The sequence below is a fragment of the Tachysurus fulvidraco genome, chromosome 3 (genome assembly GCF_022655615.1).
Source record: "Tachysurus fulvidraco isolate hzauxx_2018 chromosome 3, HZAU_PFXX_2.0, whole genome shotgun sequence".
Taxonomy (NCBI): Eukaryota; Metazoa; Chordata; class Actinopteri; order Siluriformes; family Bagridae; genus Tachysurus; species Tachysurus fulvidraco.
In genome coordinates, this window is record NC_062520.1 from 19,140,741 (window position 1) to 19,165,653 (window position 24,913).

General features: G+C 39.3%; 1 protein-coding gene across 5 annotated transcripts in view; it reads right to left on the reverse strand.

The window, feature by feature from the left end:
* Nucleotides 1–1,038: 1,038 nt before the first annotated feature.
* The window catches only part of myh14 (myosin, heavy chain 14, non-muscle), a 32,385-nt gene continuing 8,510 nt past the window's right edge, over nucleotides 1,039–24,913 (reverse strand). Inside the window, exons 4-45 of one of the 5 annotated variants that reach the window (XM_047811750.1) lie at nucleotides 24,583–24,739; nucleotides 24,134–24,161; nucleotides 23,502–23,619; nucleotides 23,236–23,283; nucleotides 21,962–21,973; nucleotides 21,410–21,502; nucleotides 21,253–21,316; nucleotides 21,025–21,123; nucleotides 20,793–20,936; nucleotides 20,441–20,655; nucleotides 20,200–20,352; nucleotides 19,891–20,064; nucleotides 17,404–17,577; nucleotides 17,164–17,278; nucleotides 16,730–16,801; nucleotides 15,795–16,009; nucleotides 14,806–14,927; nucleotides 14,554–14,623; nucleotides 14,054–14,214; nucleotides 13,808–13,916; nucleotides 13,527–13,658; nucleotides 12,180–12,386; nucleotides 11,960–12,097; nucleotides 11,081–11,204; nucleotides 10,817–10,988; nucleotides 10,501–10,713; nucleotides 10,185–10,329; nucleotides 9,903–10,109; nucleotides 9,556–9,660; nucleotides 9,248–9,400; nucleotides 8,874–9,122; nucleotides 8,557–8,769; nucleotides 8,196–8,408; nucleotides 7,437–7,598; nucleotides 7,150–7,278; nucleotides 6,948–7,036; nucleotides 6,742–6,865; nucleotides 6,027–6,235; nucleotides 5,542–5,650; nucleotides 5,015–5,187; nucleotides 4,731–4,754; nucleotides 1,039–4,262 (exon numbers count right to left, since the gene is read on the reverse strand). In XM_047811750.1, the coding sequence (XP_047667706.1) occupies nucleotides 4,058–4,262; nucleotides 4,731–4,754; nucleotides 5,015–5,187; nucleotides 5,542–5,650; nucleotides 6,027–6,235; nucleotides 6,742–6,865; nucleotides 6,948–7,036; nucleotides 7,150–7,278; nucleotides 7,437–7,598; nucleotides 8,196–8,408; nucleotides 8,557–8,769; nucleotides 8,874–9,122; nucleotides 9,248–9,400; nucleotides 9,556–9,660; nucleotides 9,903–10,109; nucleotides 10,185–10,329; nucleotides 10,501–10,713; nucleotides 10,817–10,988; nucleotides 11,081–11,204; nucleotides 11,960–12,097; nucleotides 12,180–12,386; nucleotides 13,527–13,658; nucleotides 13,808–13,916; nucleotides 14,054–14,214; nucleotides 14,554–14,623; nucleotides 14,806–14,927; nucleotides 15,795–16,009; nucleotides 16,730–16,801; nucleotides 17,164–17,278; nucleotides 17,404–17,577; nucleotides 19,891–20,064; nucleotides 20,200–20,352; nucleotides 20,441–20,655; nucleotides 20,793–20,936; nucleotides 21,025–21,123; nucleotides 21,253–21,316; nucleotides 21,410–21,502; nucleotides 21,962–21,973; nucleotides 23,236–23,283; nucleotides 23,502–23,619; nucleotides 24,134–24,161; nucleotides 24,583–24,739 (5,838 nt within the window). In that variant the 3' untranslated portion in view covers nucleotides 1,039–4,057. Of the gene's footprint in view, nucleotides 4,263–4,730; nucleotides 4,758–5,014; nucleotides 5,188–5,541; nucleotides 5,651–6,026; nucleotides 6,236–6,741; nucleotides 6,866–6,947; nucleotides 7,037–7,149; nucleotides 7,279–7,436; nucleotides 7,599–8,195; nucleotides 8,409–8,556; nucleotides 8,770–8,873; nucleotides 9,123–9,247; nucleotides 9,401–9,555; nucleotides 9,661–9,902; nucleotides 10,110–10,184; nucleotides 10,330–10,500; nucleotides 10,714–10,816; nucleotides 10,989–11,080; nucleotides 11,205–11,959; nucleotides 12,098–12,179; nucleotides 12,387–13,526; nucleotides 13,659–13,807; nucleotides 13,917–14,053; nucleotides 14,215–14,553; nucleotides 14,624–14,805; nucleotides 14,928–15,794; nucleotides 16,010–16,729; nucleotides 16,802–17,163; nucleotides 17,279–17,403; nucleotides 17,578–19,890; nucleotides 20,065–20,199; nucleotides 20,353–20,440; nucleotides 20,656–20,792; nucleotides 20,937–21,024; nucleotides 21,124–21,252; nucleotides 21,317–21,409; nucleotides 21,503–21,961; nucleotides 21,974–23,235; nucleotides 23,284–23,501; nucleotides 23,620–24,133; nucleotides 24,162–24,582; nucleotides 24,740–24,913 lie in introns of all 5 variants that reach the window. The other 4 variants (XM_047811749.1, XM_047811753.1, XM_047811751.1 and 1 more) reach the window with 4 other exon arrangements.

Below are 24,913 nucleotides of genomic sequence, written 5' to 3' on the forward strand. Positions count from 1 at the left end.
ATGCAAGTATTTAATTATTATACAATTTATACTATATCTTTTTTGACTGTTATGCCTTTGGTTATTGTGAATTGAATATTTTTCTATATAGAATAATAAGAATTATAAGTTGGGATTGATGTCATTTCAGTGAAACATTCTTGTCACTGTAGCATGTTAATACTTCACATTACTTAAATGTAAAATGTTTGAAACTTAAATAAATCAAGAACAAGGAATCCTGCATGACAAAGATACAGAATGTTTAAAGTTTTGATCAGGAATTGATGTAAATGGGAGGCAGTTGGTACTGGTCCTTGGACCCATTCTCATTCAGGCAAATATCAGCCAATCATGTGCCAGGCAGAACGATGGATAAAATGATGCAGATGAGGGTGAAGAGCTTTAGGTTCACCTTAAACATCAGGACTGGGTGAAAAAGTGAGGACGGTGTGATTATTTCAGAAACTGTTGATCTCCTCTGATTTTTCCATTGCCACGTTTAATAAACATTAATTAAAACTCTTGACCTGCATGCAAATGATTTTGTGTAACTGAGCCACATGATTGAGTGATTAGATAATAATTACATGTATCAGCAGGTGTTTTTTGCTGGTGAGTGTACAATCTGTTGGACAGAGTACTTCCCATTAATAACCAAAGGCTTAGCCATGGCACATGTACGGTCTGAGATTGAGGCTACAATTAAAGTTCAGTCTGTTGATCCATGTCTATGCACATTAGTACTGATAATGTCACCGAGGTACAAATTTTCATATAGTGTGTTAGATAAAGAGACTAATCGTGTAATTTATTCACATAGATTTTAAAATAATAGAGTATCTGGAGCTGACACACATAAACTGGCCAGTTCTTCTAAAGCTACATTTACAAAAGGTAATGGATATGTTACTACTGTGTAAAAGGGTGAAATGATCGACATACTGTATCTTAAAACCAATCACACACAGTATAGTAAAATTCACCCCAGGCATGGATTTATTCTTATATCCAAATTTTAAACAAAACAAAAATAAACAAAACAAATGAAAGCAAAAGTTCCACAGAGGCACAAAACAAAGATTTCTGAGACAGAACTAACTCCAAATGATATTTCACTGTCCTTTTATTCACTATTAGATGCTCTTTAGTGATTCTTACTTTTTGCTTACCAATAAGCAAATTATAAAATTCTAAAGGATTTTTTTTAAAAATTAACTAGAGTTTATGGATTTTTTTTTACATTACATTTTCTGATACCAAATGCAGGGAAATTGTTGGTTCAATCTAACATTTTGAATAAATATTAAGGGCTAGGATCTTCCTTAAAGTGTACTTTTCAACTTCAAATTTCAAGAGTGTAATTTTATTTTTAAATTTTACATTAGACAATTGAACACCCATAAAAAAAAGCCTGTCTAAACATCCTTTGAATTAAAAATGCTAACAGTGAATATAAATCAATTGGGACAAAAACACATGGCTAAGTTATGACAACATTTATTATGAGGGTAGATTCATCAGTCAAAATGTTCTCCCATAATACTGATGAGAATATATCGTAAACAGTGTCAGCTAAACATGATTGCCAGTGTGAGTCCTGAACAATACGTAGTGGCGGTAAACATGTTGTACCTGTAGTTCACCAGCCTTTACAGCACCAGTGCATCTAAATTACTGTTATTGCACAAAGAAACAACACAGAGCAGGCAGCCAAAAAAGGCCAACCGTACTACATCTTTAATTTTAACAACATATGTCTAATAAACTAAAGAAACAAGAATGCAATGGATTGTTTGGTCCTAAACCTAAAACCTTTTTTTTTTGTGAACAAATATGAATGTCATTTAAATCCATTTAACAACTAACCCCTGTAAAAAGTGTCATGACATTTTTATTTTAATTAGATGACATTCGCATAAGGAAAATAAAATGATCAGAAGTTTCTAAAATGAAGCTTGGAAAAAATAATAATACAAGAGCAGCTTTTTACTTGAGGTGAACATAATAGACGTTACACTATTGGAAAGGTCTTGTGTTTTCTCAGCAGACCTCTTAAAGAAGACTTTCAGCAGAGGTGTTGAGAGTCTTCTGTGTTGTTTAATGCACTTCATTGTTAAAGTTACAAACTGCACTGTGACATTAAAGCACATAGAAATAATCAGGAAATTTATAAGGTTCTGTCATGTAGGTACCATATTATCTCACATTAAGATCTCTGAATAATAAAAAAAAAGGATTCAACCCTCACTTTCACCAAACATCTACAAGAGACTTCATAAAAAAATGTTATCTAACGTGCAATACCTCATCCTCTGTGCAGGCAATAAATTAGGATGAAATTCTGGGAAAGAATTAGGTCCTGGGTGTTGAAACTGCAGTTGAGTTTCACTTTAAATTACATGTATGTTCTACCTATCTATCTAACTACTTAGGATAACATCCCTTTTTTTCACCCATATGCCATCAATTTGGTAATACATAAAGCTTTCGTCCATAAAAGTTTTACATGACTTGTTATGAAACGAAATGAAATATTGATAAACCCAAAGACCCTTTCATTGAAATGGCATCGTGCACATGACCATTTGTTAATTCTTTCTAAATCCGCAACGACAAATTCTTTGCTACCGCACTGAATTTAGTGTATTTGTTTCAAGATGCAGTTAACAGTACACAGTGTTCGCCCTCAGGATCTCTGTCTGCATTTAATGTTACATTGCAAAGTATAAGAAACGTGACATTCAATACGGAAATAAATAACCTGGATAATGAGAATAGAAAGACTGACTGAAATATTTCAGTTAAGCAGACTGAACCTGGGAGTGACATGATATAAGTACCTAAAAAAAAAAATTAAATAAAAATAAAATTTCATTTAACTGCTCACAGTCTACATAACACATGAACTCACTTCAGAACTGACCACCTAAAAAAAGCAAGGTCGGTCGGTGTTTACGATACTGAGGAATAGGATAAAACACGAAATGGAGAATAAAACAAAGCCTTGCTACCCAGAAGTGCTGAATATTACCTATAATGATAATCGAACATTATTTTATATTGTACTTCTGGAAAACAGTTCTTGAAATGAATCTTATTGTGTTGCATGTACAACATTTTAAATGGGTTTAATATTTTCAGTGCCATTTGAGCCAATGAGAACTATCACTGAATTATTACTTCTACTACTAATAGGCATGAATTTTTATCAAAATGAATTCATAAATGTGATCTTATTTACTGCCTTCAAAAGTTTCATTTTTGCCCTAGATGATTCTGTTATTTGTATTGTAAAATTGCATTTGCAATCATCTTAGTGTCAAAAGTCAAAGCTAGCATGCCTGGCTCATATTTGTAGCTATTTCACAGTAAATCAATTTCTCTCTTTCACTTTCTTGTTGATATGAAAATGTCTGATTTACATGAATAGAATCATCTTTATCAAATCACGTTGGATTCAAAATGCTGTTTTCTCTATTAGAACAATTTAAAAACACTTTGTTAAAAATTTTAATTCCCAATTCCTAAAATCATGTTGTGCTAAAGTGAGAGAGAGAAAGCCTGACAGTAATTCTGCAGTTTAATCTTTCATGCAAGCACAGCCAATGAGAGTTTGTCTTATCATGGTTCTGCATTTGAAAAAAGACTGGTTGACCTTTTTTTTTTTTGATTGCCATCATTAACATGTAAATTGCCCTTAAATACATGGCTTATGGCTGACTGAAAAAGCGCATAGGGTTTGTGCAGCTATCTTAAATCACACATTGACTCATCTGAGGCCTCTGAATCATAAGAGTTGCCAGATTAAGCCTGATATACATTGCACTGTGGCTTCTCTGATATACTTTAATGCTATTTTTCCTTTGAATGGTAGGAAAAGTAGCTGGATTTCCACTTATTCAATGTCAGCATATGACTGATTTCAGTAGTATTAGTATTATATCCTCTGTGAACGCTGATGTGCGTCTTCAGTATAATTTCCGCCTCGGCTGCAGAGGTATAGTCAATACAGTGTGCGCTGTGTCAGTTTATAGATTAGTCTGTACGTCTATTCCTTCTATTGTCCAACTGCCCATTATTCCTCCCTCTGCTCACTCGCATCTGTGAGGCTATATGGGGGAGGTGGTCCCAGGGCACTATCAGAGGGCACAGGGGTTCCTGGAAGGCCACTAGAGGGCGTTGGGGAGGCGGGAGGTTCTTCAGAGTCAGAGTTCTCCTGAGAGAGATCATCCACCAGAGCTCTCCGACCTCCACGTACAGAAAGAGGGAGCGGAGCACGTCTGAGACAGGAAAAGAGAACGATATCACGGAGAGGATATCATTTGATATGAACAATAACAATTTCATATGCTCTATAATCTAGATAGAATAGCAGAGCAAAGGAACCAGGAAGGAAATGAAAGTTTTATATGTGATTACACATTTACATTGTATGTACACCTATTACTACAGGAAAACAGAGATTACAAGCACTTCAGTTGTCCAGTAAAGGGAGACTCTGAATCCATATGAGCCTCATCAGATTTCTTTCAGTAAAGCCACACGTGAACAGAGCTAAACCTCACTCAATGTACTGTACTGCATTTTAATAAAAATGACTCAATTAAAAGTTAAAATAGTGTCTTCCAAATATGACCTAGTGTGAAGAAACACAATGTGTTGTAAACAAAGCTGATTTTCAACCAAAGGTATTGAAAAAGCCCACAAAGGCACAAGCTCACATAGACACACACACAATAAAAACCTACTTGGTGCCTTTGAGTTGTTCTGTGCTGCTGAGTGGGTGTAGGAGTCAAATACACACATACACAAAAGGACACACACATACGTGCAAATATGTTAGATATGAATGAAAGGGTATACCATGCATATACAAATAAAAACATATCAAAATATGAAAATTAATCTCACATGAAAAATAAAATGCATTAATTTTTTCCACAGCACTGACAGCACGCAGCAACATCACATATCTGCTCGGGTTCACATTCACATCGCTCTTTGCAGCACAGAGCTTCTACACTGGTGTTACCTGAGTTGGGAGCGCAGGGTGTTGAGTTCTCGTGTCATGCTCTGCATGCTGTCTCCCATTTCCTCTAGCTCTCGCTGCAGTTTTCTGCGCTGGGCGTTTGTGCGCGAATTCTCTTCCTCCACCTCCTCCAGCTGCCTCTTCAGCTGTCGCAGACGTCCCATTGACTTGTCCAGCTGCACACAGAGACCACACAAACTGAAATACAGGCCTAAAATGTCTTGGTTTTGGGTATAGCAAGCAGTAAAATCCATATTTATACAGAACATAATATTTTAATATTCATATTGTTCACTTTAATACCTGCAGTATATCTGACAAACTAACTAATAGTTACAATGTAAATGTATGCAGTTTACAGAGTGACAAACATAAGTCCGGACCTTTCACAGGTCCCCTCACAGGGATTTAAGGAGTTTAAAAACTTCATATGACAAGCATGGTACTTGTATGAGATTGTAAACCACGTAAAAACACAATGTACAGTGTGTAAGAGTTAAAAGTGAACTCAGTGAACTGTGGGATCATACCTGCTCTCTGTATTGGTCTGCGTGCCTCCTCTCGTCCTCTACCTGCATAACCACTTCCTTTAGCTTCTTCTCCGTTTTCCTCACCAGCTTGTTGGCTATTGCACGCTCCCTGACATACAAAAGACAGTCAGTACAGAACATCAGTGTTCTAAATAGGATCATACCTCTTCACAAATAACCTCAAGTATTAAGACATTAAGTTTTTATCAAAGGAAATTGTCTAAAATCTTTTAAAGCACATCTGAAGAAAAAACAGATTGATAAGGAAGCTTTGGCTTAAAATAACACAAATAAAATGACTAGTAAGCTAATGATTTATCCCTAGCCAGAAAAAATTGTGAACTATCTAAATACTCTCCTTGTAAAACTACCAGCAACAAATGCATCAGTGGTTTCAAATACCCTGCAATGATAGGATACTATACCAAGCAAAATTCCATGTACTGTAAATGTATTCATCTATAAGGGAACCATACAATACGCACTGTCTTTCTTGTTCCAGCTGTTCCTCCATGTTTTCAATTTTGGACTCCAGAGCAGCAACACTAAGACGGTGTTTGCCCCTCACAGCTCCTTCCAGCTCGGTCAGCCTGGTCTTCAACTCCTTATTCTGCCTCTCAAGACTCTCTCGTGCCCCCTCACTCTTCTGCACCAGAGTCCTCTCCCCCGTCAGCTGCACTGTCAGAGTCTCCACCTGATGCAGAGAGAAACACATGAGAATACTCAGCGATTTGTATTAGAAAAACATCTGAAATGTTAGATTTTTAAAAACTACATACTATAGATCTTCACGATGGAAGGCTTTGCAATTTCCCACTACAAATAGTATGTGATTTTAAATTAATTAAATTTTTGAAAGAGAGAAAAAATGAAAAAAATAAATGGAATATTTATGGTTCTAAATGATGGCATCACGACATCCTGTTGATTCTATTTCTAAACTGTATGTCATGTTCTATTTATTAGTTCTTTATAGCTCAATATTGAGCTGATGTTACTGTTAAATGGTTGTGATTTGTTTTAAGTTGTTGTTTATTTGATTTGAAACATTTTTAGCAAAATCTATTGCTACGTATGTATGCTTAAACATTCTATGAATGCTTAATATTTTTATGATCAATACTACTGTTTATTAGAATTTATAATGTCTTCAACTTGGTATCCCTCTCAGATACAAAATCTAGATTTAGTAGTGTGTACCTGCAGAGTGGTCTTCCTGTGCCTCTCAGCCACGAGCTCAGCATTGCTCTGCTCCTCTTCCAGATCTTCCTCCAGCTGGCTGATCCTCATCTCCAGACGTCTCTTTTCATCACACAGAGCTGTCCTGTGGAAAAAGAGTGAAAAGTGATATTACACATATTAAAAAACTAACATGAACTTTTACCCATGCATGACAGGGTTCTTACTTTCCACTGGTGGTGTTAAGGATCTCTTCAGACAGCTCATCTCGCTCCTGTTGAGCCTGCCTCCTCAACCTCTCAGACACAGCCAGCTCCTAAAAGACATGGAGCACACCATGTGTCCATGACTAAAGAAAGTGCCTTTTGCCTTTATTCATGTGGCTCAAGTTTAAATTTAAACACACAAAAACAAAGAGGCATTATGTACCTCTGTCAGCTGCAGGAGCTCCGCCTCTAGAGTCTGTAGGCGCTTCTCGCTGTCTTTTGATTGGACGATTATTTCATCTCGAGCTATCTTGGTCTCATCCAACTCCCGCAACACCTCCTTCATTTGAGTCTAAGCAAACAAACACAACGCCTGAAGATGGCAAACAACCTCCTTACAGAACTGTTATTCTAAATTAGATTTGCCAATTTTTTTAATTTTAACTTTTACAGGTGAATTTGTTTTTAACTGCAAATATTGATTGACAAATTAATTTTGCAAAGTATTACCTGGAGCCGTTTTAGCTGCCTAAGAGCCTCCTCTCTGCCACGAGTGGCCGCTTCCACCTGAGCCTCTGCCTCTTGGAGCTCTGCTTCCATCTGCTTCTTGATGGTCAGTGCCTGAGCTCGCTGACTCTTCTCTTCTTCTAGTAGAGTTTCTAACTCACGCACCTACAAAGAGACAAAGCAAATTACAGACATTTTTTACTAAGTAATAGTTGCATAGACCTACATAAGTTGGATCCAACACCAACATTTCTAGGCTGAGGTACTAAGTATTGCATGACTAAACTATGTGACAGCACAAGACAGGCCTAACTTTTAAATCATCTTACACCTTAATAATCTCATGAAGCTATACCTTTAATTGTCCCACCATCTACCACCATTCCAGAGACACCGACAATTCAACACTTCAGTATGTGTCGTGAGTGTAAGGTGGAGGCAGAATAAAATACACATGACTGGAAAGTGTCTTAATCGTCTCAAGGTAGCATCTCTTCAGAAAGAGGATAAAAACAGCCCTTTTCTGAGGAGATTGATTTTGAGAAGACACTTCAGTGCATATATCCGTCCGACCCTAACCAAATTCAGTTAAAACCAATTGGAGACCTTCCCTTTTAGATCAGGTGATAAACTCCTCTGCCCCATTATTATTCTCATTTCCTACCACTTATAAAATATGCCATAATTGGATGCTTAATTCTTGTTCATGTTTGTCTCTGGCCAGTACTACTTTACAACAGTAACTCCTTTACATTAGGATACCTGTTTGTTAAGGGCCCGTCGCTTTTCCTCTCCCTTCTCTTCTTTGGCACTGATCTCGCGCTCAAACTGAGCTCGGAGCGCCTGTAGTGTGACCTCCAGCCGAAGACGTGAGTTCTCTGCCTCAGACAGTTCCTCTTCAAGCTCTTGTGTCTGCTCTCTCAGTGACTGTGCCTCCACCTCTAGAGCGTGCCGAGAACGCTCCAGTTCATGCACCTGACACGCAGAAAGGTGGAACACAAATAGTGTGACGCAACAGATTTTTTTCATTTATAAAGTGTATAAGAGAGAACGTCAATTTAACTAAACTGAGTCTCTGTTGATAATAAAGAGTGAGCATTATATTCGTGAGTTTGAGCCTTACGTTCTTGCCCACATCATCCTGGGCATTAACGAGCTGCTCCATGTCCAGGCGAAGCTGTTTATTGGTTCTTTCAAGCTCATCGCGCTGCTCTGATGCTTCCTGTAAAGCTCGAGATAAAGCCAGGAATCGAGTCTCTTTCTCCCGGCTCTCAGCCTCTGCTCGATCTCGCTCTTCAGCCAGTCGTGCACTCACTGCTTTCTCCTCTGCTAAACACTACAGAAATCAAAGGTGTAGCAGAGCAGGTTAAAGTGGTTAGGGCTATAATTCATGGCCGATTGCCTGTCACTGATCAATTTATCAATTCATTCAGCTCTAACCTGATCAAATTTCTTCTGTCTCTTCTCCAGAGCAGTGCAGTTCTGTCTCTCTCTCTGCAAGGCAATGGTCATGTCTTCAATTTCCTCTCTCAGGCGCTCCTTCTGGCGCTCCACTCGCTCCCTCTCCTCTTCTTTGGCTCTCTCTCTTAACATGGCGCTCTCTAGCTCCCTCTGTAGTTTTCTCCTGCTCTCCTCTCCTGCTTCCACTGCTGCATTCACTTCTTCTGACTGCCTCTTAAGCTCAGCGAGCTGAGCACAAGAAGGTACGAATTTGAAAAATTGCAGGTATATGAAACAAGAAGAAAACGGATAAACCAAGTGATAAGAATTGACTAACATAGAATGTTAATGTATATGTGTGAGTAAACATGCACCTGTTGAATGTAACTTTGGATCTGGCGTGTGAGTTCTCTGGTTTTTCCCTCCTCCTCCTCCACCCTCTCGGTCAGAACTGCTTTTTCATCCTCCAGAGCTCGAACACGGGATCCGAGTGCCAATTTCTGACGTGTTTCATCTTGCAGCAGCTCCTGAAGCACCACACACACACATACACACACACACACACATCTTTAGCATCTACCCATTGCAATCACATAATGGTTTCTGTGATAGGAAGAGCAGATTAAAAAAAACTGTCCACATCCTGACAGCACCAGTATGAACAAAAACACACATCATTTACCTGAGCATCATGAAGTTGACTTTCCAGACTGCTGACCTCTTTGCTCAAACGATGGGATTTGGAGTCAGATGCAGAAAGAGAGCTGGACAAAGAGTCTATCTCCAACTGATATAAAAAAAGATAAACAGACATACACAGTTACTTTCAAAATATCCCAAAGCGTCAAATATAAACCAGTATAACATGTTTAACAGTATGATTAGTAGAAATACTGTAATACAGTATACTCTGTTAACCAGATGTTTTTATGAAATCTAAATACTGAGACTAATCCCTACCACATAAGAAAAGTATTTTAATACAATGCACATGACTATCACTTCTTCAACATGTCTCCTTCTCTGTACCTGAAGTTTGTGGAGTCTGTCCTCCCTCTCCTCCCTCTCCCTCTCAGCCTGAGCTAGGCGGGCTGTGAGCTCTTGCAGCTGCCCCTCAGCTCTCTTCCTTGCTCTCTCGCTCTCCATCTTGCCCCCCTGCAGGGTCTTTAGCTCGGCTGTCAGGTTCCCGCGCTCCTCCTCCAGTACAGCCTTCGCTTTCTCCAGAGACTGACGTGACTAATGACAAAGCACAGTTACAGTGACTCACATAATCATATGTGCAAAAAATGTGTCTAGGTTAATAATACTCACCCGCTTGGCGTTATCCAGCTGCTCCTGCAGGGTATCGATGGCCGCACTGTGTTTGACTCGCATCTCTGACAGCTGGGCTTCATGACGCCGTGTGTCCTCTTCAACCATCCTCTGGAGTTCCCCCAACTCAGCCTCACGCCGAGACCTACACACACCAAACAAGTAATCAGATAAACACATGTAACAAGGGAGGTGTGGTAATAGTCTTTTTTTACAAGTGAAGAAAAGTTAAAAGTGAAGAAAAGAAACAAAGCTAAATGCAACAAAGTAAAATAATTATATTCTGTTACTTTGTCTAAAGCACACACACACACACCTAAGCTCTTGCTGTGCAGCAGTGGTGTCCAATGTGTCCTCTAGTTCTGTCCTTAGAGCTTCTAACTCCTCGCCAAGGTCACGCCTCTGCTTCTCAGCCCTCTCTCTCATCCCTCGTTCGTTCTCTACCTCTTCCTTCAGCTCAGACACCTGAGACATGGCCTCCCTCAGAGCCCGCTGTGCCTCCACACGTCGGGCACCTTCCTCCTCCAACCTAACGCACCCACAAACACACAAAGAACATGACTGTGAAAATTATGAGTCCTGGAGCCTTCGTGTGTGTGTCTGTGTGTGTGTGTGTCTGTGTGTGTGTGTACCGTGTCTGTAGTGTAGTTATCTCTTTCTCTCTGTTGGCCAAGCTGCCTCTGAGCTCTGTAACAAGCAGCCCCATTTCAGAGAGCTGCTCCTGGGCTTCAGCTGCCTCACCCTCCATGCGCCTCCTCCATTTCTCCTGCTCTAAACGGCCCTGCTCTTCTCGCTTCAGACGCTCTGAAGAAGAAGGTGTGTCAGTAGGCAAAAACAAAACAAACAGCACTTTATTGTGTGTGTTAACAGAACATCAATAAAAAATGACTTGTTACCTTCCAGGTCAGCGATTACAGCTTCCTGTTTGTTTTTGAGCTTGTTGAGACTCTTCACTTTCTCCTCCTCCTCCGTCAGCTGGTCAGCCACCTCGTTCAGCCGTTCATCCAACTGCTTTTTCTCCTGAGAAGAAAAAGACAGACAGACAAGGTAGAGGAGGAGAAGAGAACAGAAGAGAAGCCACCACGTTCAAAGTCACTGTACAACATTAAAGTTGATAAATATTATCTTAAGAAGTTAAATCAGTAAAAGTGCATTTTAGTCCGGTCATAGAAGCATAAAGAGTTTAGATGAAGTGTGACTCACTGTCCGGACTGCCTGGATATTTATATATTATTAGCAGCTTGGTGGTGTAGTAGGTGTATTGGGTCTAAGGTTCAAGCTCAGCTGAATGCCTGTGTGGAGTTACCCGCTGTTTCTCTAATGCCCCTTAGGATCAATACAGTATAATGTATTCTAACAGTAAAATAGCAAAATAAAGTTTTATTTATCTTAGTTTTGGTCCACAACATTTGCCTTTTTCCCTGTTTGAAGCCTGGGGAAGCATAAAGACCAGAGTATTTTAAAATGAGCAATTATTTTATTAACAAGTACAAAAATGGCCCTCAGTAAAAATCACTGAGTCGACCTTAAATCAGAGCCAGTATAGATAGAGACCCTAAATGTATGTATGTACAGCCTATAGACAACAAGAGCTTGAGCTGTAAGCACTGATTCTGATCTTTGAACTGACTGGAAAGAATATAAAGGTTCTTGTAAAAGTGTTGGAAACAAATGCATAATGGACAGATTTCTTTATTTACTAATTATTTCTTCCCTATTCTGCATTATTAACTGAAAATCGAACTCATATATTTTGTTATCCCCCCTTTTAAAACCTTGCTCAGTCGGTCTCTCTGCTCTCCTGCAGTCATGATCTCATTCTCCAAACTTTTCACTTTGGTTTCTAGAGTAACTTTCTCCAGCAGGAGCCGCTGCCTTGCCCCTTCCTCCTCTTCCAACTGCTCTTCTAAATCCTGGGAGGGAGAAAGGACTGATTTAGGAATACATCATGAACAGCACGGATTTCACACTGATGGAAAACAGCAGTTCACACACCTGTACATGCTGCTGCATTCGTTTCTTCTCGTTGGCTAGCTGTGCACCCCTTTCCTCTTCTTCCTCCAATCGTCCCTCAAGTTCCCCAAGAACCTCCTCGAGTTCCTGCTTACGACTGGCCAGACGTGCTCTCATCTCTTCGGCCTCTGCGAATAACTCTGCCTCTGCCTGAAGCTGGTCTGTGAGGACTGACTTCTCTTCCAACAGCTGACAGGCGGCAGATAGCCAGAATATATATTAAAAAGAAAGCTATAAGAGCCATATATACCAGTCTGACATAAAACTATCAGATTTTGTGATTATCAGCTGGTAGACCTGCAGTCTAGTCTAGTAAAGTTGATCATTTACACAGTACACCAAGACTGCTTATGATGAGGGACAAGGAAGCTGTGCATGCTTCAGAATATACAGACACCAACAACACACTCTCAGGCACATGATACACACTCACATGCACACACAAGAAAAGACCAAAGAAATATATATATAAAAAAAGAACAACAACATTTTTTTAAAAAATAAGTAGTTCAGTGTCTCTTCATTTATGTCAGACCCCGGATGCGGAAGGATTGAGACAGACCCGTTCGCAGGATAGCTTCAAATGAAAGGGGTTTAATAATACATAAGGAACACAAACATAATCCACACTACACACGGGGAACTAACGTAACTCATTATTGAATCCGCACTGCCATCGGCAACGCGGCTCACATTTACACATAGAACAAGTCAATCACACAATGGGGAACAGGTGTGGTGACCGGGAGGAGCAGACGAAGGCGGGGCAGCCACGTGACAAAAACAACAATAGCACATGGCCAAATGTCTGCGCTGATCCCTGACAGATCCGCGCTCATCCCTGACAATTTACATCTAAACCTGTACCTGCTCTAATTCTGTAGCAGACTGTGTTGCATTTATGTTCATTAAGGCAAGAGACCTGCTACAGACAAATTCTTTTACAGACACAGAGATTTAACAACGCAACACTAATAACTAGGAAATGTAAACATGAATGATTCATTCTAATTTGTCAAATTCAAAATAGACTTTTTTCAGATTTGGAGAGTCTGTGGTGCTAATCCAAAGTAGTAATGCGAAGCACCATCATAAATAAAAAAATATATAAATTGCCTTATTTATAGCCTAAACTGATTACTATAATTTTCAAGCTTTAAAAGATAGTTGCATATCTGAACCTTTGTAAGCAAGGGACTATATGTTACTGGACATTCACAAATTTTAGTTAGTAACCCTTGTCCTAAATACAATCCTAATTTGGCCTAATTTAATCCGTAGCTGTGAAAGATTCACAGGACTGAAAGAGCCAGTGATGGCTTGGTGTACCTGTTGGTGTTTCCTCTCCAGTTCTACATAGTCATGCTCCGCTTTGCTCAGGTTATCCTTGGCTTTCTGAAGCTGTGCCTCTCGAGCCTGAATTTCCTCGTCCTGACGGGTCACCTGCAGCAGCGGCTTCACCTGCGCAGAGAGAAAAAGTAACTGACCGTTAACACGGATTAATCTAAGTACTTGATGATCTTGATAAGCAATGTATGGAAATGATGAAAGTTATGAGTACAAATACAGTAAATAAATACACTGAAAGGTGCAACTGTGGTGTTTGTTACCTTCGTGAAGAGCCTCCACCATTGCCAGTTGCGCAGCTTTAGGTAGGCAGCACAGTTTCTCTGCATCACTCGCAGTGCACTTAGTTGCTGTTGCTTCTTTTGGAAAGCTCTAACAGAAGAATTAAGCATTTTAATGTAATATGCCAAAGAAGAATATGCAAAATAAAGCTCTTATTGATATTGGCATGATGATATTGTAAACATTTTTTGAAATTCAGGAGCCAACCAACAAACCCACAAACACACCTTCTAGCAAGGTATCCACGAGCAGCACTTTGGAATCGAATGATGGTGTCAGTAATTTTCAGATCTCGCTCCTCCTCCAGATGTGCCAGCACTCCGGCTCGGAAAAACACTTTACTCTGCCCCACCCGAAACAAATTCCCATCCAGCTCCAGAGCCCTGATCTGCACACAGTTACACAACACTCCCTGCCTTAGGAACAACCGTGTAGCATAAAAATAAAACCCACACACTCAACAGCTGCTCTCTAATCAATAGTTAATATATGTTTATAATAATAATAATAATAATAATAATAACTGTGTAATATAAGTGTAACAGGCCTGAGTAAAAAGGCTGTTAAATATATACTATAATGAATAAACTATCACCAGGAAGAAATGTACACTGAATTACATGTACACATATAAAGTCTTGTGCGAGACACAAACAGACTTGCATTGACAATGATAACTTTATGTTATGAACTACACTAATGGTTTTAATACAGTACCAACACTCACCATAAGCTCACAGGCCTGCTTTCCATCCATGAAGGTGCGAGGTATAGCATTAGGAGTCAGAATCTCATACCTAACAGACAGCAGCAAGGTCAGCATAGGATGTAATGGAGAAGCTTTTCCTAGAGCATCACACTTTTTGCCCACTCTCATTACACTCATAGAATGTACATTATTGTGTAAAAAGTGAGAGAGAACATGAGGACCCGAAGAGAATCTAGGTGGCTGAGCCAGTCAAGAGAAACACACACAGACCTTTGTCTGAACTCCTGGAAGGGGATACGGTTCGGGAAGCCTTGTCTGCAAATTCTGATCCCCTCCAGAACTCCATTACATCTAAGCTGATCCAAGACCAGATGAGGGGTCAGCTTCCCTGCCTTAAGAGAGTGAAAGAGAGAGAGAGAGAGAGAGAGAGAGAGAGAGAGAGAGAGTAAAAGAGAGAGAGAGAGTAAAAGAGAGAGAGAGAGTAAAAGAGAGAGAGAGAGTGAGAGAGAGTAAAAGAGAGAGAGAGTAAAAGAGAGAGAGAGAGAGAGTGAGTGAGAGAAACAGTGACTGAGAAAGAGAAAGTCTTGTCCTCATTAACAGAAAGAGGCAAAACTAAGCATTACAGCTGTAATATGTAAGGAATACAACATTTATTTCTCCTTGCCAATTTTTAAAATTGTGTTGCTCCCTCAGCAGCCGCTATATTTTGTCCACAGCTTGCCATGTTACTGAGAAGCAGTAAAGCACAGTAAAGTCCTCTGTCCTGAAGCCTCATCCAGGACTGAAATTCTAATGAAACCTTACATAAATGCAAAATAAAAAAATCTCTTTGTTTCTCCTTGTTTTTTTTATATAATGGCATGTTTTTTTAAACTATGTTTATTATTGGACACAAATATTATTATTATCAATATCAGAATTATTCACACTTAGAATACATTGTTACTACCATGAAACTACAGTGTAATAGATTGGATTCATCTGAACCTGTGATCAGAATTACAACCACACACGTATGCAAAAAATCACTTTTTCACTTTTATTTTATTTGTTTATTTTTTTATTTTTATTATTATTTTTTTACATTTTTTAGTCTAATCAGGTTAGAAAATGAAACAAAATTTTAAAGATTAGAGAGACGTTTAATCGCATCACATATTTGTTGTTCCAAAAATATTATAATAAAATATCTTTGTATAAACTATACCATATTCATAATCAATAATTAATTAACCACATCTGTTAAATGTCTTTCTCACCCTCTTCTCATGGTTGGGAATGATGCAGCGCAGGAAGTTGGGGTTGGTATTACGCAGTGTGGCCATCAGTTTGGTCAGTGACTCTTTGTACAGTTGTCCAACAGTCCGGAACATTCCCTTCTTGGTCTTCAGCCCAGCTGCTCCAAATGTCACCGGCCCACTGCTCTCTGCCAGACCGCCAGATGATACTTGGTCCAGTCCCACAATCCTCTCCACTAAACAGGACAAACAACAGGTTGATATTTGACTAGACAGCAAATCAAACAGCCAAATAATAGTTAGGGTCAGAGTCTGCTTGTAATGTAAAACATACTTTTCATATATATATATATATTTTCATATTTATAAATATTTATATTATGCTGTTTACTTGTAATATTTATAATCGGCTCCATCAAGATAACCAATACACAAATAAGCCAAAGCTACATGCATACATTTAGGCATACAGCATGCGTGTTCAAAAGGAGTAGCAATTCTAGCAAACAAAAACACAGTACACTGATTTATTTAAATAATAAATCACTGTAGTGCAATTTGGCTAGGGCTTTAAACTTTTGGATGTCTAAAGAGTATCGCCAAACAAAACCGCTGGGTATACTATAGACACACTATAGCACGATCGTGACTACTGCTCAGCACACATATACACACTGTGGACACACATAGAGAAAATAAAAAGTGAGAAGAGAAAAGTGAGAGATGACGGTCCGTGTACTTTTTGGTAATTGGAGTTATCGTTTAGAAAAGAAAATCGGTTGATCTTTATTGTGAGCACATACTTTTTTGTTTATGGATTTTAAAATAAAAATAAAATATAAATTTTTTTCTGTTTCCAAAAAAATGGCCAATTAGCAAAAAGCACTTGAACCGATAACACACTTAATAAGACATGAAAATCAAGAGTTGACAGACAAATTGAAGGATAAACCTACTGCTGTCAGAACCATTGGTCTGCATGGAAGCATAGGAGTCGAAAAAGTAGACACGGGGAAGTGTCTGAATATCTGAGAGAGGGAATAAGCAGAAGATAAGATAAGATAAGATAAGATAAGAGGAACAGTATGAAGAGAAGAGAAGAAAAGAGGAGAAGAGAAGAAAAGAGAAGAGGAAAAGTATGAAGAGAAGTGAAGAGAAGAGAAAAGAAGAGGCAAAGTATGAAGAGAAAAAAAGAAGAGAAGAGAAAAGAAAAGAAGAAAAGAGAGGAGAAGACAAGACAAGACGAGAGGAAAAGTATGAAGAGCAGGAGGTGAAGTGAAAGAGAGAAATTAAATATGAGTGTGAGAAATTAAATGTAATATTAGTTTATTGGTCATCATCAAAGTCCTCTTTATTTTAATAAAATATCCCTGTCACTGTGTCTCCTCACCCTCTCTCCAGAGCTCTGAAATGAAGTGATCGGATGACTGGTGTAGAAGAGATGCTACATTATCATTTAGAGGATCCATGTTCTTCACTAACCACTCGTCAGCCTTGTAGTTCACCTGGAAGGAAGAAAAGAAAGAAACAGATAAACAGACAGAGAGAAATTAAAGCTGAAACCAATCCTGTCTCAAATCTCTCCAAGTGAATGTGACTGGGGATAAGTGAAGAAGGGATAAGATCAGACCTTGCCAGCATAGTGGATAATAGAGAAATCTGCCTCTTCACGAAGCTGCCGTGGCCTGAAGAACTTGGGATGTGAGCCTTGCTCAGCTGATAGTTTATCCACAAATGACCGATCTGTTGCCCTTGGAAACCAACATTCTTCATCCAACAGTGCTAACACGCCAGGTGGATGGGCCTGTGGAACCACGCATGCAACAGAAAAGAACAGGGATGAGTCTGTCTATCTATCTATCTATCTATCTATCTATCTATCTATCTATCTATCTATCTATCTATCTATCTATCTATCTATCTATCTATCGAAAATTAGTTTTCACTGGTTTTACTACTTATAGGTATGTGTTTGAGTAAAATGAACATTTTTATATGTTTTTCTATAAAACTCATGTCAACATATCGACCAAATTTCAAATTAACTTTTTGTCATTTAGAATGGTCAAAATAAAATAAAAGATATCAACCAATGCAAAGAAAACAATCAACACAATATTAACATTTTAACTTAAAAAAAAAAAAAAATCAATATTTGGTGGAATATCCCTGATTTTCCATCACAGCATTTTATGTGTCTCAACGAATCTTTCACATTGCTGAATCTTTCAAATTCAAAGAGGTCCAGTTACTAAAATTTCCTCCCAGCAAAGGTCCGAATCTTATATTGTCACTTAAAATAGTCTACCCTCATGTTAATAAAATAAATAAGGCACATACATTTCTATATAATTTATTGTTAAATTTCAAGTGTTTTCACAGTCTGAACTTGTATGGCACTTGAATGGAAAACAATCCTGTAGTTGTCTTTACTACATGTCAAGTAAAAGACAACAGACACTGAATTTCTTCTGAATAAAATAAATAAAAAGAGCAAACACAGCTTTGTGCAGCCTGAACTTAGGGCCTATATTTCAAGTAATGTAAAGCATTCAGAATCTTCTGAATAAAATAAAAGTGCTTTTAATCTTAAAAAATGAAACAAAAGACTTTTGAGCCGCCCCCTTTTTTAAACATTAACTACATTAATAACACAGGAACCTTAGGCAAAAGAAAATTTTTCCTCTCTCCTTTCCACCTCTCCTCTCTCCTTTCCTCTCTTCTGTTCCTAGTGAGAGAAATGGGCATGTAACTGTCCTGCCAGCAGTTTGAATCTTAATTGTCCTGCCAGCGTAATTAGGTGCATTACTGCCACCTTCTGCTCTGGAGTATGGAACAGAAACAATCTGTTTTTGGCTTGTCTTTTGATGACGCTCCTGTTGTAATAACTAGATTAACTGTGCATGAACAAAATATTTATCTTTTTATTAATATCAACAACCTTATAATATTAGATTATAATAAGGAGATGCTTAATATGATAATATTAGAATTTTAACGGGTCCGGGAAGACCGCGGTCCGCCATTTGGTGATGTCCGATCTACACCTTGATTGACCTGGCTGTGTGGCATGGAGCATTGTCCTGCTGGAAAGACCAATCCTCAGAGTTGGGGAACATTGTCAGAGCAGAAGGAAGCAAGTTTTCTTCCAGAACAACCTTGTTTGTGGCTTAAAATCATGCGGTCTGATTTAAGCCTTGCTGAAGCAGCCTGAGTTCATCACAGATCCTCTACTAAACTTTCAGTGGGTGTGAGATGCTGTGGCTTGTAGGCCTTTCCAGGTCTCTGTCTAACGATTAGATGTCCAGATGTTGAACAAAGCAGAAAAATTGGACCCATTAGAAAAGAGTGACCTCACTAAAGTCCTCTACTGTCCAATCCTTATGGTCTTTTACAAGCCCCAGTCTAGATCGTCTTTGCTTCTCATTGATCAAGGGCTTTTTTCTAGCTTTGCTTGACTTTAGCCCTGCCTCTAGGAGCCTGTTTTGTACCTTCCTCACTATGCACTTCACCCAAGCTGCTGTTTGCCATTCTGTTTTTAGGTCACTTGATGCCATCCTACGGATGTTGATTGATATTTGAATGAGTTGGCAGTCATCCCAGTGAGTGGAGAGTTGTTTTCAGCCTCTGCCGATCTGTAGCTTGTTATTTGAATTACTTTAAGCACTACTGTCAGAGCTGCGCTGTAATCGAAACACTTTCAACCCAACAGAATCAAGAATTCATCAGAATTGAATCCATCAATAAATTTCTATACTGCTGACCATCACAAGGCAAAGAGCCCACACACTCACACACCCGTGCACACTATGAACGATTTAAGGATGCCTACAACGCATGTCATTGGACTGTGTGAACATTCCAGGGGGGAAGTGGAATACCCAACCACAGCATTGTGAGGCAAATATACTAACCACTAATCCACTGTGACCCCTGAAGTAAATCTTTTTAAATTAATTTATTGATGAATTTTTTTTTACAAGTCTCACGCAATCACAAACACAAACACAAACACAATCACACACACACACACACACACACACACACACACACACACACACACACACACACACACACACACACACACACACACACACACACACACACACACACTGACCGGTCTCTCAATAAGGTCGATGCAAGGCTGCAGGTCGAGCCCAAAGTCAATGAAGTTCCACTCGATGCCTTCACGCTGGTACTCCTCTTGCTCCAGCACAAACATGGTGTGGTTAAAAAGCTGCTGCAGCTTTTCATTGGTGTAGTTTATGCACAACTGCTCAAAGGAGTTCAGCTGTAAAAAATAATGAGCAATATAATAAAAAAGCAGAAAGGATGAGAGTACAAAAAATAAACTTTTCAGCATTCTGTATGGAAATAGATATCAGTCCCCTATTTCACCGTCTGGTGTCTTCACCACCGGTCATACCTGAAAGATCTCAAATCCCGCGATGTCCAGGATGCCGATGAAGGAGGCCCCTTGTCTCTGTCTGCGGTCCAGAGCTCGATTAATGCGGTGCACTAGCCAGCGGAACAGTCGCTCATAGGTAGCCTTCGCCAGAGCCTCCACCGCAAAGTCTGCCTGAATACATCCAACCACCGAAAATAAAATTCACCGGACATCAGACCATCACAAGCACTAGCACACGTATACTATCACACTTACACACCTGCTCCTTGGTCTGGGCCTTCTGTACATACTCGCGGCTCACTTTGATGCGGGGAGTGAGGATTGCTCGACTGAACTCCAGCACACTGATGCCCAGCAGGTGGCACAGCTTCTGTGCAGCTGTATCGTCAGGCATAGATGCCTGGTCTGAGTTCTTCTCCTTCTGAAAGGTGATGTTACCGAACTGCAGCACGGCAGAGATCACCTTCAGTATGGCTGGGAGGCAAAATCAGCAATTAGATAGTATATATTTTTTAGAAGAAATTAATCCACAACAGGAAAGTTATTTAAACTGAGCTACTGTTATCAACCAAAAGCTGAACACACACAAACACTTTATTTCTCTTTCTTACATGTGCATTCATCTTGTGTAAAACCCATGATGTTCATGGAGTCCATGGTCTGAGTGAAATTCTCAGAGTCACTCTGACCTGGAACAGGAACTGAACCTCCACACAGGAAGCGGTACTGAGATGCACTGCCCAGAAGCAGCTCAGCTACACAGACCGTAGAGATGCATAAGGTTTACAAAAACTGTACTGAAAGGGTGTAGAAGATTGACAATGTGCATCTGTGTGTTCTTACTTCTTGTAGCCTCAGATGCTCCACAGAGTAACTGGTAGAAAATGTGGAAGGTTCTCTCATCTTTGGCCTGCCGGATGGCTCGAGACTTCTCCAAGAGGTCTGACACACGCACACACTGGTTAAGGGCACACACACTTAAGGGCAGGGAAGTACAATGAATGTGATGAGGGACAAGAGTGAATGTTTATAATTTGATCTTGTACATGCATTACAATAAACAAAGGATACAAGTCTCAATGTTGGCACCAACTATGTATCCAGCCACGTCAAAATTAATACGGATAAATTTACCCTGAAATGACAACAAAACACAGTTAAAACTAGATGCAGCATTTGACATATTTGCAAACATATCTATAGAATAAAGTTAATAATATAGTCTTACAAATCTGGAAGAATTGTCATTTTTGACTGTCTTGGCGTTGCCAAAAGCCTCTAGGATAGGGTTGGCCTGCAGTAGCTGTCTCTCTAGTTCCCCCTAGAGGAAACACAGAGGAATGTGTCAATAACCTGGGAAAAAGACGGTGCCCTAGCACTGTGTAATACTAGAAATCTCCTGCAACTACAAGGTCCACTACAAACAGAAACAAGCAAGAGGGAGCAGGCAGCCATTACTAAGCACTACACACATTTTAGTCATCTATATACAGTCAGCTTTTAGAAATGATCAGCAACTACTATAAATATGTCTATAATAAAGGTGGACAACCTCAGTCTTTGACAATATGCACATTTAGGGAGGTGTTTTTAAAAATGCAACCCTCAGGCATACACTTTCTGTGGCCGACAGTTAGAAAAATTAATGTGACTGAGGCTGGACACCGTTACTGTCCCTGCTAAGCTTTTATAAGCCTACAGCACCCCAGACAGGAGAACAGCAATGCAGCACCCAGTCAAATCATTGCCATCTCCAAGCTCAGAGTCAGGCCATACTCACATACTGCACACTCTGTTAGAGCACAGCAATAAAGGAAGGGATGGAGTGCAGGAGAAACACAGGGGGGAGAAAATATGACAGAAAACACGTTAAAATAACTGCAAACACAAGGACATGTTTAAAGAAACATATAAACACACAAAACAAATGAACCCACATTTAAAAAGTGCACAATGTAGTTGTTATGACAATGTTGTTTAAACACTCTAGATTAGCTGTATGGTATTTGAAAACCAGCAAAAAGTGAAAACAGCAACCCTTCTGATGCAATAATCCTCTTGCATCCAGTGTACAGATGTCAGACTCAAGGCCATGGGCTGAATCCAGACCACTGCCTCATTCCAATTCAGTGGAATTCAGTTATAACAATAGTGGAAAGGCTTAAATCATACCAGAATTTTCACTTTATTACAGCCTATTTTCATTTTATTCTATATATAAACATATAAGGATGTTTGTTCTTGGTGGACATTATCCTGTGTGATTTCTATATGACTGCTATGAAAGTCAAATTAAATCTGGTAACCAAACCGAGGACCAGAAAAAAGCCTAAAGTTGTTACACAACATAAAAGCAACAACAGCACAGAAATATGCAGCAGTGTGAGCAGAGTTTACTCTTTCAAAAAACAAAACAAAACAGACAAAATGCAAAATGAAAACATAAAATTTCAATATTTGAAAATAATTACATTCAGGATCATCAATTTTATTTAAAAATGTCTGGTTCCATTTTTTCCAAAGAAAATTCTACACTTATCTACAATTCTACAATTCTCATCAGCGGTGCCTGATCGGAGTGGTGCAGGTTTTCATTTCAACCAAGATGAAGCCACAACTGAGTCGACTGAAAGCCAGGATCTACTGATTTAACAGTTAAGGCAGTTATGGCTTGTGATTGATTTGAATGAAAACCTGCATACAAACAGGTCTTTTGAGGATAAGACTAGACAACCCTGGTTTAGAAGTTGCAGGCGTGTGGTGAAACGTACAGCTCTGGACTACAGGAGAATTACAAATTAAGTGATGAAGACAATGTGTTGATAAATGTTCTAAAGGTTCTAATGAATTCAAAATAAAACTTTATTTCATTTTTCCTGTGGTTGAATATGGCTTCTGTAATGTTCAGGAAATTGGACGGATTATGCAAACACATCTGGCTTTGAGTTTAACACACATGAGCTGGTGTACCTCTGATTCTGTGCACACTGGATGAAGAGTAAAGTGTGATATGAATCATAGGGTGTGTTATACCTAAAATCATGACCCACTTACCCTGTTTACAGTACTACTGCCACGGCCCAGAGAACGTGTACCGTCCATCTTAAGCATAGAGGAGCAGAGAAGAGGACAAGAAAAGAGCAAGAGTGGAAGTGAGAAAAGGGGCGAAAAAACACATGTTAAAGAAGCAAACTGAAGGAGGAAAAAAGACCATATGGTGATACAAGGGCTGCTGTTCTTTATAAGCAAAGCATGAAACAAAGAAAAACATGGCAGTAAGAATCATTTGTCTATGTTCCATGTAATCACTCTATACTCACCTGCAGGGTGCTGTCCTTGCTGCGGCCGAGTGTGCCACTTTTGTGAGAGGATGCCACGTGTGCCAGGTACTGGATCACCTTCTTAGTGTTCTCTGTCTTCCCTGCTCCAGACTCCCCTCTGGAACACACACACACATGCACCAAAAAATACACACGTAAAATATCCAGAGAAACATTCAAATAAACACAAGCAGGCTAAGCCTAATAAAGACAGTAATAAAAGACAGCAGAGTAAAAGTCTACATAATAAACACTGGCAAGAGATAAATGGTCTTTGTGGAAACTGTTTTTAAATAGACACTCCTACTGACATGTGCAACACTAATAAACACAAACAGGGAAGCAAAATTAGCAGCATGCACTCAGCAGGAGGAACTGGATTGCTATATTAGCCAAAGTCAAAGATTGTGTGCATAGACTGCTTCTATAAAGGCAGCTGTAGTAGGACAAACACACTGGAAAAAATATCAACAAAAAAAATAAACATGCCTGCAAAAATAGCTCCATGTCTCATCATAAAATCTAATAGAATACCTGATGTTTGTAAAGTAAGGAGGTTATACTGTCTGTAATAATGCTGTAATAATAACTTTCAATACATCTGTGCTACAACAGTAGGCTCTAATACTCACGTGCAAAGAATGGACTGATCTTCTCTGTCTGTTAAACAAAAGGGAAGGAAAACAGAGAGAGAGCATTTTACTGTGAGGACACATCTGTGATAACACACACACGGACACACACACCCATACACACACACACACACACACACACACACAAAGCACTGTTCTAATAAATGGTTTCTTGAAATAGACGCTGTTTGGATTTACATGTAAAAGTGCAGCAGACTGAAAAAAGCCCCATTATTAAACCCACATTAGATACTAAGGAGGCCCAAAAGCTTTTAATACATTTTAAAGCATTTTGGTGACAATAACCAAGCCTGCATCTACAAACCAATAAAGAGGACATTAGTGCTTGTAAATTAAAATGAATTATATCAATGTTTTTAAAAATGTGTGTGTATGTGTATGTGTGTGTGTGTGCGTGTGAAGCAGGGGGGTGGAGCTGCATGTGGTACCTTGCAACATGCTCCTGTATGCTGCCTCTGATATGGCATAGATGTGTGGTGGCATCTCGTGACGTTTTTTCCCGCGATACATCTCTACAATGGACTCTGTGTAGATGGGCAGATTCTTGTACGGGTTTATGACCACACAAAAGAGGCCTGAGTATGTCTACAGCGAGAGAGAGAGAGAGAGAGAGATAGAGATAGAGAGAGAGATTATTAAGAAGTTCAGAGACAATATAAGGACATTTTTCCAGCAACCTTACACCAAATTCCTTGTGTGTATGCAACTCAGTGTGTGTGTATGTGTGTATTATGTGAAACCTAGTCTGTAACTCAAGAC